The 16,389-nt window shown below is 40.3% G+C and overlaps 1 protein-coding gene across 1 annotated transcript in view; it reads right to left on the reverse strand.

Annotated features, from left to right (window-relative positions):
• plxna4 (plexin A4) overlaps window positions 1-16,389 on the reverse strand; it is a 194,555-nt gene that overhangs the window by 16,318 nt on the left and 161,848 nt on the right. The window contains exons 22-26 of the mRNA XM_067391024.1: window positions 13,722-13,788; window positions 11,465-11,611; window positions 9,368-9,527; window positions 4,423-4,526; window positions 1,954-2,053 (exon numbers count right to left, since the gene is read on the reverse strand). Of these exons, the coding sequence (XP_067247125.1) occupies window positions 1,954-2,053; window positions 4,423-4,526; window positions 9,368-9,527; window positions 11,465-11,611; window positions 13,722-13,788 (578 nt within the window). The remainder of the gene's footprint in view (window positions 1-1,953; window positions 2,054-4,422; window positions 4,527-9,367; window positions 9,528-11,464; window positions 11,612-13,721; window positions 13,789-16,389) is intronic.

Below are 16,389 nucleotides of genomic sequence, written 5' to 3' on the forward strand. Positions count from 1 at the left end.
ACAGTGTGAAAAAAAATTGATTGGCAAAGGCCTGATTTGGTAAGATAAAAAAAACGGTTCACAGTGGCAGATGCAACAGAAATCAATCTCTCCAGGGGAAAGAGACAGGGAGAGAGAGAGAGAGAGAGAAGAGGAAAAAGAACCCGATAAAGAAAGACAAGAACACCTTCAGAAAAAGACAGATAGAAAGGGATGACAAATTAAAAAAAGGAATTAGAGAGGAGAGTGAGTGTGCACATAATATTTGTATTCACTGTGACTACGTTCACAGTACCTCACATTACTTTCTACAAGTTGTCAAACATAAACACTAACTGTGAAATAATGTTGTCACAATACTGGGATCTCCAACTTTGATACGATACCTTGAAAAATATCGATATTCGATACCACAGGGAAAACTGCCATATATACTGCCATACAGATGATTTATTATCTCGTAATTTTGTTGTAATTATTGTAATTTTGTTTCTTAAACACAGAACAGGGAGGCTTAATTTGAATCGTTGAACTACAAAAATAAAAAGACTAAAAAGTAAACAGTAATAAAATAAGAACAACTGAACAAATTGCAAACGATAGCACAAATAAATACAATTGAATAAAGAGACATTAAATAATGGCTTTAAGTTTATCAAGTAGGTCTAACAGTATATGCAGGTAAGAAATACTACACAAATGAAAGTAATAAAATATCAAATAACACTGGATAGTTTTCATTTTAAAAATTAAATACAGATTATTGCTTACAATTTTCTCTGTCTTTTGCAGCAGGTTTATTAGGTTGCTGTCACTTTAAGAGCTTATGCATGAATCTAATATACTGTTACATAACATGTGTTTTCTCTCAACTATTTACATTCTAAAACTGACTGTATTTACCTGAATACTCGGCAAGATGGCCATTTTGACAATTTTGTATGTATTTGACCATTTAAGTGCAATAAGCAACAATAAAGACGTCAATTTGGTACTTGCGAGCTGTTTGAGAGGTGGCTTTATGAGAGCTCCAGTGGTGCATGCGCTTTTGGTGTGAGCACTAAACCTATAATTAGAAACATAGAAATGACTAAAATTATGCGCAATGAATGAGACTAATGAGTGAGAGGAGGTGGACGTGTCGCCGTCAGAGAGAAGAGCGAGTGAGAACGCGCAGCTGGTATCGGTGTATCGAAATATCAATTTTTTTGACAACTCTAGTGTGAACCTAGCCTATACATGGTGGATATTTGATTAATAAAACTGATGCAGCCTCACAATAATACACTTTCTTTTCACAATATCTTTCCATCATGCTCAGACGGCTCAAAACGGGTCTTCTGCTCGCCCTGTTTGAAGAACCTCCATGTCGTTTGAAGGTACTTCTGAAAGAGTGAAGTGATGTGTGGCATTTTATTTTCAGTCTTTCCCATCTGTCACACTCCCTCTCTCTCTTCTTTAAGGCTCATTTAGAGTGCAGGAAAGTATATGGAGATGAGATTATTTTAATGGTCTATTTGATCTGTAGGGGGAGTGCTCGGACGGCCCTGAGCTTTGATCTTGAGCTTTATCAGACCCAATCGTACAAGGGACTGATGGCGGGCGAATGACAGGGACGGATTCCGAGTCTCAGGAGGGAAGTCAAGTGCAAAGAGACTCATTTTCTCTGCTTTTACCTTTGTATGCTGCCCGACTATCTCGGCTCTCTCCACGTAATTCCGTTTGAGCTTCGTTCCTGTTCCCTTTTGTGAGTGGCTGAGATGCTACACATTTAACTTATGCTTTTCTCTTACCTCCCCGTGAGATGACAAGACTATTTTTTAAACTCCTTTTCTTTTCGCAGCTTAGGTGGAATGTTAGCCTGCCTTGCTTTAAAAGCTTTAGTCAGTAAATTCTTAATGTTTTGTTTTGTGTGCTGAGTGTACTGTTTTGAATGAAATTAGAAAAGGAATATAGGAGCTGACAAACACAAACCATATTTGCTAGCAGAGGTTCTGGAGACAGTGGAGTTGTTTACAGAGTTGTATGCGGTGACCTGCTTTGGTACAAGAGCTACCACAGCATTATCAGGCACCTGTGAACACAGAAACAAAGATTATCATAGACAACTTTCAAAAACCACACAATATATCTATACTTTAGCCCTCTTTAAAAACAATTGTAAACAAGTATGATGTCTTCAGCATTATAATGGTTGGGTAGAGTTATCGGTCAAAATCTTTTATTTCTCTGGTAAATATTTAACTGTATGAGTGAAGGACAAGATGGGATAATCTGCTTCCATTTCAATAAGCCTCTTCCGATGGGATGGGCCGGGCTATTTAACTATATGCTTCAGCAACTGCTAAGCACAGTAAGCCTTAGCAAGACAAATTCAATTAACATGTGGGGGCCTCTACTCCCCAACGAGGCACCCCTCCATCTACATAATTTGCTATTGGAATGCCTGCGGCACTTACAGGGTTAATTGAGGTGACGGTGTAGATCTAGATGGTTTGGGCTCAGAACTGCACGGGGACATGAAACAAGGGAGGGAGGGAGAATATGGGCCTTACAGACCATTAGGACATTATTCTTACACCCTTAACCTCTTTTCTCCCAGGACAAAATCAATGTGAAGCCGTCTTTGTTTACTGCTGCAGACAGCTGTCCAAACTTCAATGGAATCAAAACAGATATTTCTTACACCTCGGTGTAGTAGATTAGTAGATGAATGACTATGTGAAAGGAGACTTCAGACAAGGGCTATATTTCCCTGAAAAGGGGCTTTTTAGAAAACAGCCGAGATTTTCTCTTTTATCTTTCCTCTGTGAGCAAGTTTACGCTTTAAGAGAGTCTCTGTATTCCTGATAGCATTCAGACGCATCAGATATCTGAAATGGGGCTTATACAACCCCAATGTGACGCTTCCCAAGAAGACATCAAAGAATTAATGTCAGAGCCAGATGCATTTGTAGCACTTCGATTTGGAGGAAAGTATTAAAGATGACTTGATATATACATTAGAAATGCACAGAGGATGCTTTATGACAGACATATCAGACTTTAGTGTGGCACGGCATGACTTTTTACATTGTGTACTGCACTAAACTAGGGAATTTGTGCTATTAGAGAGGAAAGAATGAAAGAAAGTCAGTCATGTATGTGATGCAAGGAGAGAAATGAAGAAATAGGAGATGGTACGGGGGTACACGGAAGGTCTATTCCCCCTCTTCAGCAACTCTAACAGGCTTAGGGTGTCTGATAGCTTTTTTGTCAAGGATAGCATGCCCTCCCCGACTGAAAATGAATTAACTTCTGTCTTCATTATCTCATCTCCGATTCCAATCAACAGCTAATCCATTCTGCCGCTCGCAGCCCTGCACCCATGCGCCGCCCCGTGACATTTAATTTAAGTACTGTGCAGACTCCTCTCTCTCAAAAAGCTCATTTGGAGGGTGGCTTACGAAGGAAATTATTTACACCGTAATGAAGCGCTGCCTGTCTCCTCTCCACCCTAAACTGCCTCACCCAGCCAGACAGATAGTCTGGGGCTCTTCACACTTTGAGTGTTTATATAATTGCAGATAGACAGGTTTTATCAGTCCCCTGCTGAGACAGCATTGCCATACCTGACCTCTGAAACTCAATGGTCCCTTCCAGATCTGTCAGTCAGACTCGAAATGACCTGGAAGCGACTTGACTGCACCCTATTATAGAGGTCAATGGGGGCATTAGATTGCTCGATAGGGCTGAGATGCAATGAATGTTACAGTGTGTATGTTCCCCTAAACTAGATCAACTAAGAAAAACAAACCAAAAGCAATTACCATCATAGAAATCTTTTCTCGGCTCAGCCTTCTTTGTACTAATCACCTTATAAAGGTTCCTTGTTACATCTGAGACAAACATTAATAGAGCATTACACTTCTGAGCCTCATAAAAGACATTTATCTCACATTCAGATCTCTTTGTTTCGGTATTAGTTACTCTGTCAGAATCTGAGCTATTATTGAAAGCCCACGCCAAAACTCACATCACACAGAGAGCTGTTTATCAAAAGTCATTAGCTAGATCATCTAACCAGGGTGTCAGACTACAGCTACACCTGCACCTGCATCCCACCGCTGTCAGATTAAATGTACTGGGACATCTGGAGATGCTGCTTTAAATAGAAAATAGCAATGCTGATCCTACTTGTGATTTAAGGTAGATTTCAAACGCTCAAATCCATCTTTACGATGGCAAATGATTTGAGTACAAAACAGCCAAAGCGAACCAAATAAAAGCCTCTCTGATCATTTTTCTCGTAAGAAAAGGGATGGTAGGGATGATAGAAAGAAGAAAGAATGTAGATTTCTACCACTCTGAAGCATTCAAACCTGCATAATGAACAAATCATTACAGGAGTGAGTTTACCTGGAAATGTTTCTGGTAGTGAATAATCCACATACAGGATCTTACCTGGTAGTGAGAGAGCATGTTGAGTCTTTTCCAGTCAGCCTCGATCTTTGTGGTAACATCCTCATCCTGAAGAATGACCCGTACTACTCTGCCTTGACGCCACTCTGCAACAAGATAACACAAAGAAGTTAAATCCAATGTTTAATATTGAAAGTGCAGCCAAACCAATTATACCAACAGTTTTCACAATAGAGCTCATTTCAAAGCATTTTTACAAAGCCTATTTTAATAATACAATGTCATCTGGCCCTAATGAGCAGGGAACTTTGCATTAAATCATTATTATTATTATTATTGTTTAAATTAAAGAAATTTAAGGCCCTGTATACATTAGTGCGTTTTAAAATGCATACATTTTGCTACTGTTATAAGCCTGTCGTTTACACTACGTCGGTGAAACTCAAAAACAGAGACTTTAGAAAACGCTGCAGACCCATTTTAGTTTGAAAACACTCAGGTTGCCTTTCAGTATAAACGGACCAAAACAGAGACTTTTGAAAATGATGGCATGGCTGCCCACATTCGCTCTGCGTATCCTTGACGACCTAGTAAACAATAACATGGAGACTGAACTGGAATCTTTGCTGGCTTTGTTGTAATGTTTAGCTGCCACTGTGCAGTTAAACTCTGCATTCTTTTAATACTGCAGCTGGCTACATGCGCAGCCGGCAACTGTTTACACTTGTATGCGCATGCCCAGTGTGCATGAACGTTGTGACATGCGTTTTCGGCCGTGTAGTGTAGACGGAGATAGAGACTAAATGAGGATCATTTTCATTTTAAAACGCTGTTTTAAAACAAAAACGCACTAGTGTAAACGGGGCCTAACTTATAGTTGTCTCATAAGTTGGGATAGGAAGTATTTGAACACAATAACATCAACTTTAACAAAAAAAACATTTTTTCCCATCATTTTTGCACAAGAAATATTTTCAGTGCATTAAGCCAATACGCTTCAGCACTCAAGCAGACAGACTATTTTATGCACATCTTAGTGTTAAATATGCTGGTATTTATAGCATATAGTAATCGTAAAAATGATTCTATTTCTCCAGCTTTGAAGGAAGAAGTGGAGCTAAAAACCACACTTTTTTCAACTTAAGACAGGAATAATAGAAGAAAAGAGTCAAGGGACAAAGTCTATACTGAGAGAGAGAAGGAGAAAGAAATGAAAATGAGAGAGAAAATAAGGGTACGTGAAGAAGCATTTGAGAAAGTGAGGAAGGAAAGCAAAGGTAAATTAATCTCTTCTGCCCTTTGTTAGAGAGCTGGGCCTTCGTGGCCAGTGGATCGATGGGCGTGATTACAGCCATTGCTGAAAGCCACTTTCTTTTTCATCTGTAGAGGGTCGAGCATCTTGAGCCCAAACGGCCCTGATCGACCGCGTTAAGCCTCCTGCTGAGCTTGCTCTTATTGTAGTTACTGAACTCACTAGAGATGCACAACAAAATGCGAAGATATTCTCCCACCCTCCCCTCAGCACCCACCAGCCACTGTCTGCAGCCTCAGCAAAAACAGCAACGTGAAACGGTGATGAGATGGGTATCAGCGCTGAATGAAATAAACATATCCCTTTGCAATGTGATGTACGGATAACATGGCCAGGAACAAGAGAGATGTCTTTCTTGTTCTTTTTTTTTTTTTTGGACTCCCCTCCGCTACAAATGAATGTATGATTGGAACGCTAGAAGAGTGAGGCCTCTTCACACCGCCTGCTGCTATCTTTTGCTCTGATACCAACCAGAAAAGCAAAATTGCAATCACAAGCAGGATGATGAAACATGTCTCTGGATGATGAGAATAAATTCAAATCTCCGGTAGAGGCCCAACCATTGTTTTATATCTCACAACAGTACTGTCTATAAACATAAAGATGAGCCTAGACTCGAAGTGCAAACAGAAGAGTAAACAGAGAGAAGAATAGAAACTAAAAGAAAAAAAAATAGAAACAAAGAACAGAAACTAAAAGAAAAAAATTATGAAACAATAAGAGAAAAAAAAGACAAAACCAGACTAAAATAAGAAACCGAATAAAAGGAAAAGGCACAGCAAAAAAAAAAATAGAGGAAGAAGAGCAGGAGCAAAAATGACAGCAGCAGGATATAGCTGGATAGAGAAACAAACCAAAGAGATTGTTAAAATAGAGACTGGGATTGGCTGAAGTGCATTGATTTGTCTGCATCAATCTCTCATTCTTTAACTCTATCTTCCCTCCCTCCATCCCTGCCCTCAGGGGACTGTGACAGAGAGAATTAAAAACAAAGGCAAGGAACAGAAACACTTCGGTCCAATCTGTCTCAGAGGGATCGAGGAGATGGAGGCTACCTCATTCCTATTACCCATTATCTTTATCTGGCCCCCGGATCGAGCCAGAGAGTGTGCCGGCGCTCAGGAGACCCAGAGATCCGTTTACGAAATGCCGAGATGCCTCCTCTCATCCGGGGATGCCCGTTGCTTTATCTTACAACACACTCGCACACACTCCCTCAGACACTGTCCAATTCTCCCCCTAATAAAACAATAATAAAACAACACACTCGCCCTCTGGGGCCCATGAACCATTTTACACAGGAGAGCCTGTCAAAGAGGGTAAAATTATTTCTTCACTTATCATGGTTCCATTCCCTTATGGATAGACTAGCATTAGGCCATGGCTTGAGAAATGTGCTATTTGCAAAAACCAAAAAAACAGATCAGTCTATGTGGAACGAAGAGTGTACAGCATAAACAATCAGATTCTCATCTGAAAATTGTGAAAAAAAAAAATAGATCTGTGTGGATCAGTCTGGCTATTTTTTCCACAGTAACTGTGAGATGCTCCCACCTGTCAATTAGCAGTGTATAAATAAACTCACATACTGTAACAGCTGATATTTGTTTATCAGCATGTATGTTTAACACATGCATGGAGGCGGCAGCAGCTTATTGGTAAAAAGTGCTGGGGTTGTAATAAGAAGGTTGCCCGTTCAAACCCCAGAAGTAAGGACTGATAAACTTTAGACTTACTGGCATCCTCAATGAACTTTATTCTATTTAAGAGATAGTTTGCCCAAAATTAAAATTTTTGTCATCACTTACTAACCATCATGTAATTTCAAATCTGTTAAAGAACACAAAGGGAGAAATTGAAGGAAAAACCACTGAATTTTGGATGAACTATCCTTTTAGATAAAAAGCTTAATGCTGGCAGTTTGAAGTGGGTTGGAGGATGCAAAAGCTGGCTTGTAATCCAAAAGTTATTAGTTCAAATCCAAGAAAAAAAGCTTATTCATGAAATCAATAGTTACTGGCATGTTCTGTCACCTTGGAACAAGACTGAGCCACGAGATCTCGCAAGATTAAAATGTGACAAGATTTCTCGTCGAGGTGAAAAGCTGTCTCGTGAGTGATATTGCCATGGCAGAGTGAGTTTTGCTTTTTATAGAAATAAAAACCACTTAATTCAGCTGGATAACAGTCGCCGTCGCTACCTATTCACAGAGTACACATGATCGCGAAAGTGAAAGTAAACACAAACTATCTCAGGCTGGGCTGTGTAGTTGAAACAATCTCTCAGCTCTGTGTCATGCTTGAAGAAATAAATGGTCTCTATTTGCACTTTGAATATTGAGAGAGTGCTTTGATTATGGTTGCACATCACTTATTGTTTGCACTTAATAAGACTAAGATAAAACTGTTATTCATTTTTATAGTAACATTTTAAAATAAGGTTAACTTTAACATTAGTTAACTACTTTAGTTATAAACTAAGAAAGAACAATACTTATACAGCATTTATTAATCTTAATGTTAATTTCAACATTTAGTAATACATTATTACAATTAAAAGTTGCATTTGTTAACATTAGTTAATGCACTGTGAACTACCATGAACTAACAATGAATGACTAACATTCATGAACTAACATTAACAAATATTAATAAATAATGTAGAAAATGTATTGCTCATTGTTAGTTCATGTTAGTTAATACATTAATGTTACATAATGTTATTGTAAAGTGTTACCATTTTTTTATATTCTATTTTTATTTCTATGATCAATTTGTGGAAAGGAGTTCAGTTAGGACGTCAAAAGTTGTAGAAGCTCATAAATCATGTTTAGTAAGGCCTGAAGATACTCATATGAAATCATATAGGAGAGAAGCCAGTCAGTTGAGTTTGTGACAAAACCTTTTACAGTGCTTCAGTATTGTTGTCTTTTACTGCAGATTATAATTCATAATCAGAAAGTAGATTTCTTAAAAATAGTGTGTAAAAATTGTCTCATCTCATTCTCGTGAACTCAATCATATTGTCTCGTCTCGTGAGCTACCTGTCACGTCACACCCCTAGTGGACAGTCTCTGACATTAATGTATTGTAAGTGGCTTTGGATAAAGCTGCAATTGGCAAGTTACAATCTGTGCAGTTTGAGTACGAATGTGTGTACAACCTTACTTGTAGTTCCAAAGGTTTCAAGTTCAAATCCCAGAGGAGACATGGATCCTCAGCTGGCTACATAGTATGATTGTGTAAACCACTTAACTTTATATGCACTGCCTCTGCTTTTTCCAATATATCTCTTTGGATAAGAAAGTGTCTGCCAACTATTGTCTTTGCTACTGTAGTGTTTTTTTTTTTTTTTTTTTAAAGTATTGGGCTAAAAATCTCAAGGTTACTGGTTTTAATCCAGTAAAGGGCATTTATGGACTTTATTACTGAAACCTCTATAACAATTGTTCCCCAGGACAAATAACAGAATGTGAGGTTAAGTGTCAATCAAAGACCAAAATTGATGTAACAAGTACCAATCACCTTCGTTTGACCCATCAAGTCAATGTCATTGATTAACACAAAGTCCCCTGACCAGGGCAAATGAAGGCATAATGGGGAAAACAGTTCTTAAAGGGTAAAAGGCTTAAAAAGGCTTAAAGGGCATCTAAATTTGGCATAATGCTTGTCATACCCAGGTCCATGTCGGAAGCTTTTGGTCGGTGCGAGTAAGGAACATTCTTGTAGATGGCGTCCAAGATCTTCTCCTTCACCTGGCTGATGGTGTCACAGTTCAGCACCTTTACTTGCACCTCTGGACTCTTCTCATTGTCTGGATGCATGCAGTTCACGACCTACATGACACAGAACAGAATCACTCCGTTTACCAACATGTGTGGGAGACACATTAATATTTATGTGGCTGTAAAATGATCTTTCTGCATGATTTGAAATGTATTGTGTGTCATCTGATTTTAACGAATGCTAAAATGCATCTATGCATTTAAGCTAAATATACTAATCTTAAACAAAAGAGAAAATTTCTGTTAAAAAGTTTATTCTTGCCCCATGGAGAGCTGGTATCATGTTCAATATATCTACTGAAGTCTGTGTTCATAATATGTCTCAGAGTTAGGATCTGTATTAATCACCTAATGGTCTGACGTATGACAGTCTTCAGGTCAAACCAGTATGGTGCATTTCTGAATGAGTGAATATAGTAAGCAGGTGTAACGGCACAAGTGTATAAGTCTATTGGCCACCCCGAAGGAGTCGTCACCTCTCTCACCTCAGCTTGCACCAGTCTGCAATTAACATACTAATTCAACTCATCTTATTTCCTGTTACATTCTCTCTCTCTCTGATGATAGCCGTCATTAACACCACCCCACCAGTACCTTCACCATCATCAGACATAATTACATAGCTCAGAAAAAAAAAAAAGGTCCTCATGAGAGAGACAGCATATAGAGGCTATGAAAGCCCTTGTTGGCACCTGTTATATTCTGAAATAATCGCACCTTGCAAGAGAGCTCATTTACTTACAGTCCAGCAGTATAATGGACTCTCCTGAAGGACCAAAACCAGAATCAATACAATTAAATGCAATGTGTGTGGGCTGTAAGGAAAGGCTTTGTCAGACCTTTAGAAGGGATAGAGCGTGTTTTCCCACAGAATAACTTCTAAACAATAAAGGCTACACCCAGCCCTGTCTTGGACTAAAACACACTGTCAGAAAAGTTTTCCCATCGAAAACAAAACCAAGCTAAGGACTAAGATCTGTGTGTAAGTGCCCTGATGTTATAACAGGAAATAGGCTACCATGGCCAAGTTTATTAAGGACCATCACAATTTAGAACATAAATATTACAATGACATCATTATTGGCTTTACATTTGAATATTTTACAAATAAAATCTTGCATTTCTATATGTATATATATATATATATATATATATATATATATATATATATATATATACAGTATAAATAATGGCACACCTTTGCTTAATTACTACAAAAAGTCTCAGTATGTATGTTGTTGAGGGATTTCAATACAGTGCTAAAATGTTGCGGATGCTGACTGGTCAATATAACACAACCTCTCACACTTTATTGTGTAAGAAATGATTGATTATGTAACCAGAAAATGCCCTCCATATCTTGCTAGGCAAGGCAGAATGTACTATTGGTAGTGGCTTGTATTGTGATATATCTGCAGCTGTTTAAGTGTTTTGGAAGTGAGGACAGGATGATGAACCTGAAACAGCTCCTACAGTCATCAAATCAGTGTGATGTTCAGCAGAATGGGCCGAACGCCAAAAGATGACACTAGTCGCCACAGTCCCCCACTTTTTCTCCCTTAGTCTCACACAGAATACAGATTACCATTCTGATGTGCTGTCCCAGTAAATATCCCATCCTGGCATACATGCAGCCCTGACAACAGAGGCATGCCTGTCACAATGGCCAGCTGAACACAACACTGCCAATCACCACAGAACAGCAGACAGGTCAAAGGTCTTAACAAGCCTATATGTTCCCTGTCAGGTGTGAAGACTGTGGGCATTGCATGCTGCATCGACCCAAACAAATTATCTCACTCTTTGCTCTACCACACCTGTTCCACACCTGTCTGGTTCTGAATACTTTCACGCTACTTATCCTCTTCCTCACCCATTTATCCTTGTCTTTTTCTTCATTCCGATTTTAGTTTACTCCTCTCCTTCTCTATCCTTCCAAAACTGTTTAACTTTGCTTCCCTCATTCACGCTGTGGTTTAGTGCCTTACCAGAGTCTTGTAATCAATTTGCTGTCTGATGAGCTTGTCTTCACTGAGTGAGTAGCGGGCTTCTCCGGTGATAGAGTCAATAGGGCCTTTTTCCATCTGTTGCTTTATGGCACAGAAAAGAGAGAAGAGGGGCTCCCCTGCACACTCCTACACAAAGAAAAAAAAGGCATTTTCTCTCTTAAATTTCACACCAACCACCTACAGAGAATGTGGGCTATCATTCCTTCATTCAGTAACAGTAATAGACATTTTGAATGGAGCTTTGCATTTGTGCTGCTAGTGCATCAATTTTAACCGATGCCACAATTTCACTCATATTGATTCCATTGGTAGTTAAGCTAGATCTGGAGTTTTTAATCTTTTTCAGGCAAAAGTGTCCTTGATGCATAAACAATGTGAGAGTAGTGACCCAATGATAAAGCCCGCAATACACCAAGCTGACGGTTGACTGTCGGGCAGTTTTTGTTCGTCGCCCGACTAAAGCCGGGCACACATTTAACGACTAGCTAAAACATTCTAAGACTGTGCTCAACACACAGCAATTGTTTCCTCTGACTGAAGCAGATTTAAATACTTACACATGGAATTTGAACACCGACTGTAATCACCGACTGAACGCAACTGGCTCTGATTGGACGTGTTTGAGCACGATCAGTCACAAGTATTAATTTACATTCATAATCGGCTTTACAATCGTTAAGTGTGTGCGTGGCTTAAGTTTTCTCAGTGTGTTCCGCACAGTCGGCTGAAGTTGGTCCTTGTCTGCTTTTTTTCGGCCGATTCGACATGTTGAATCGGTGTCGGAGCTCGTCAGTCAGTTGGGTCATCTGATCATTCTGATTGGCTGTTCAGCTAGTGCCACCTGCTGGTACGGAAAGGCATTTCTTCTTACGCAGGCTCAGAACGGATGTGCCACTTGGCCGTCGGGTGTCAAGCGTCGGTTTGGTGTGTCAGGGCAACTTTGGACCCAGACGCTGCCGACATGAGCCAACCCCGCGGTCTGCTTTCATCGCCACTAGTACGTCGGTGTTGGCTTGGTGTGTTCCGGGCTTAAAGCGTTGGCTTCAAATAACGCGTTTTATATTTACATTGTGCAGCCACTAAAAAAATGGTTTATCATTGATGTACAGTCAAATACTTGAACATTACATTTGAATTCTGCTAAATAATATCGCTTTCACCAAACGTTTTAATGTGGGAGGGACAATGAAACATTTAGCTGAACATGTTAACAAATGTATTTTTGAGAGAAAGAGAGAAATGTTAAAATGTTAAATAAATACTTTGAGATTAAACAACAATTGGCAGACCCCCTGTTGAAGACCCAGAGGAAGACATTAAGCTGAAGTGTACTGTGTCTAGCAGTATTTGGGGAGAATATGCTCGCTGAAATGAGAAATGGGCAGCAAAACCGACTAGTGGTCTGGGCAGCTGGTCAAGCACTGTTCAATAATACTCAAATCAATGTTTTGTGACTGCAATAATAATGTTATGGTTTCGCATGGATGAGGTCACAATAAAGTCCTTCTCTTACAGTAGTGTCCAATTTGAGCTTAAATGAATCCTGAAGCTCTCGAGTGATGTTTCGGCTTCATTCACTCAGGTCTAATCCGTTAAACCAGACTGGACAAAACAGCCTTGACTTCCAGAATTTATTGCCTGCTTTGTGCATTTCAGAATTCAGGAAATTTCTGTACACTTGCAAAATTGCACATGCCATGTTCTGATTGCAGCAGATGTGTTTATTAAGAGATTAATGACAAGTGCTAGAGAGGACCGAGGTGGTGCTGACGGCCACAGTGCTATATGTAGAACTGAGAAGCACCTGCTAAGCCAACTGTCTCATTATAAGAGCAGAAAAATGCTGGAGTCAGCAAGACTTGGCCAACTTTAAACCCTCATTGATTAAAAGTGCATGCAGGCACACTAACATACAGATGTATATACACACCAACACATATTTATACACTAGACAGACACTCTCTCTCTCTCTCTGTCAAACACCTGCAGGGCATCACTGCCAATGCTCCCGCAGGACTTCGCTTGACTCCTCTGTGCTCAACAGTACATGTGCCAAATGACCTTGAATGTGAATGATCTATTTTCCTTGATTATTCAGATTAGTGGTTGACTGATATGAAATTTCAATGGTTGATTTTTAATTATTACATTTGGGCCACCCAGACCCAGGCCACCCTGAATTATGTGGTTACACATAAATACACACAATATATCTGCATGAAAAAAGCTAACTTACCTTGAGGAATTTGTATAGTAGAAAAGTGAACCAATTTGTTAGCATTTTCTCAGCCACAGACTCCGTTCTGAAAAACAAACAAGCAAACAGAGTAAATAAATAAATAAATAAAGCAGCACAAAGCCATGATTATCACTGTGAGTGTCACACTCAAATGCGATTACCACGACCATGAAAAATTCACTTCACAAAGCCCGGTGTCTCCTAATGAATAGGACTTTGTTAAACAAACATAATTGCCGGAACATGAATTGCGCTCTGGAATCTATAGCCCCAATCTGCAGGCTCTCTTTATTACCACAATAATCCACGAGACCCTAATACAAGAAACCCAATTAAAAGCCTTTATATGATCCAGCTGGATTGATGCCAAGTGAACCTACTCTGGCCTGGAATAAGACCGGACTCATTTCCTCCCCCCCATAGTCCAGCTATTGAGCTTGAAATGTATCACATTACAATAGAAGGTGGCTGAATGGAGGGCCGAAGTACATCACGATTGGCTAACACCTTCGCTTGGACCACAGGCTCTGATCCAGCATGAGAGATGTACATACATAATAACTATAACAAAGTGAAACCCAATATACAAGGATCCGGTGTCTCTAGTCTATGTGTGCCGCAGGGAGCTGGTGAATTGCCAAGGCGCCCTGCAATGAGCCATGGCACAGAGCATCAATATTTCAGGATTACAGCATTGTGGTGTGTGTGTGTGTCTACGCCTACTCTGACGCCTTATATCCCAGCTGCCACCTGCATTCCCTCTCTCCCACTGCCGTACGAAGACCTGCCGCTGCGCAGTACCATGCGTACATGCATGTCTGCGTGTGCCCGCTAAGCTGGCGCAACACCTGGAAAGGATTAGTGTCCCCTTGTTTTGTAGCCACTGCCTTGAGTGGGCCAAAGAAGGACAGGTCCAGGGGTCAACGGGGTCACGTTTCATCTTTCCTTTCATCTCCATCCTAACACTGCCCTGTAATCATCCTCACTGCTGACTGTTCTCAATGCCTGGATCATTTACAAGAGAAACGGTAGGTGGGGGAAAACCCGGAGATGGAGCGTAGTACAAAAAAAAAAAAAAGATAAAAGATAAAGGAAGGAAAAGGCAAGAGTGAAAACCTTTTCACCTCTGTGTGCCATTAGCTTTCCATTTCTTTTTCTATTGGCTGATTTGATGGTAATTATTGTTGGCAAGGCCCTATAAACTCACTTACCCATATCCTGTGTTACCTCTCAGCTCACCGAAGGGGGAATAAGTTTCCTCGTTGCCAGACAATCCTGGCACAACCTCTCCATAACACTGCCACAGGGCCAAGAGCAACCAACTATCACTGTCCCCCAAATCCTTATGTCACATATCACTGGCACTGAGAGCAAGCGCTTGTTTGGCTTTGGTTTAGGGAGGCAAGAAAAGTGATGCTCATCCAGTGGTGAGGAATGGGATGTAGCATCACCTGGTGCTTAGTTCCCCCTGATTAAACAGCCATTTCAAAGTGGAACGAAGTAAAATCTGCTGGAGCATTCTTCCACAGTGAATGCGCAAAGAGGCACATTGGAGCTGTGCTCCATAAACAAGAAAAAGAGGGCGAGGAAAGAGCTCCATATATCTTCTTCCTCATCTCTCGCATCCAGAAAAGGCCATTTACATTTGGTGCTGCTTTCTGCCACAGCAAATGGATGTGAACATCCAGCTCTGCCAACATCGAGGACCTGAGAGTGGTTTATGATTCCAGAGAATCAAAATGAGAACTGTCACTCTGTGACAAATACTGCACTGCAAATGTGTGTTATATGCAGAAAATGCATCTCATAAACACGTTTATAGATTTAACACTGTTTCTACGCATGTGGCATTGACCGAGTAAAGTTTTTACTGAGAGTTAGTCTCATGCTTCAGCTAAAGGGTGGCCAGGAACACACACACACACACCTGGCTAATGGGCTAACGTTATGCACTTTGAAGCATCACAGGCTTTATTTTCTTAACCAAACATTTGTCTGTTGAAATAAACCTCCTATGTCCCCCTCCTTAATGCACATGTGTTAAAGAACACAGCTTGAAGCTAGGAATAATTTCAATTTCGCACTCTGCCTCACGTGGAGAAGATTGTCCGCTCTGCACACTGTCGGGTCCCACTGCGTAACCATGGTCCCCCTTCACTGAGGATTATCCCCAGAGAATAATCACAGGACTTTTATTCAGCTCTGCGTGACTGTGTGTGTGTTTGTATGTGTGTGAAGGAACTGGATTTGAATGTGTTGGTCAGTACAAGTCTGAGTAAAAATAAGTGTACAAACATATGCAGGAACAGGAGATCCACGTGGACCATACATATAGAGAAAATGGGCTGCACAATCTGAGAGGTTATTTTTAATCATAGACGAGTAGAGTGGGCTGCAGGGAGCGAGGGAGGAGGAGGAATACGACAGATGGTTCTAGAAGCTGCCCGTTAGTTAGTTAGCCTGTGTGTGCTTGTGAACTCAGGTTGAGGCTGGACAGATGGGGCGGCTGTCGCAAGCGCTTTCTTGGAAATGGGGAAAGGAAAGCTGGTTGGAGACTTCTGCCAAAGATGTCCTGCTTCTCTGCATTTTAAACACAGATTTAGAAATCATGCAGTGAAAGAGAGACAGGGAAGAGAAAACTATTCTCAGACAACAGATTAAGCTT

This window comes from Chanodichthys erythropterus, chromosome 8 (genome assembly GCF_024489055.1).
Source record: "Chanodichthys erythropterus isolate Z2021 chromosome 8, ASM2448905v1, whole genome shotgun sequence".
Taxonomy (NCBI): Eukaryota; Metazoa; Chordata; class Actinopteri; order Cypriniformes; family Xenocyprididae; genus Chanodichthys; species Chanodichthys erythropterus.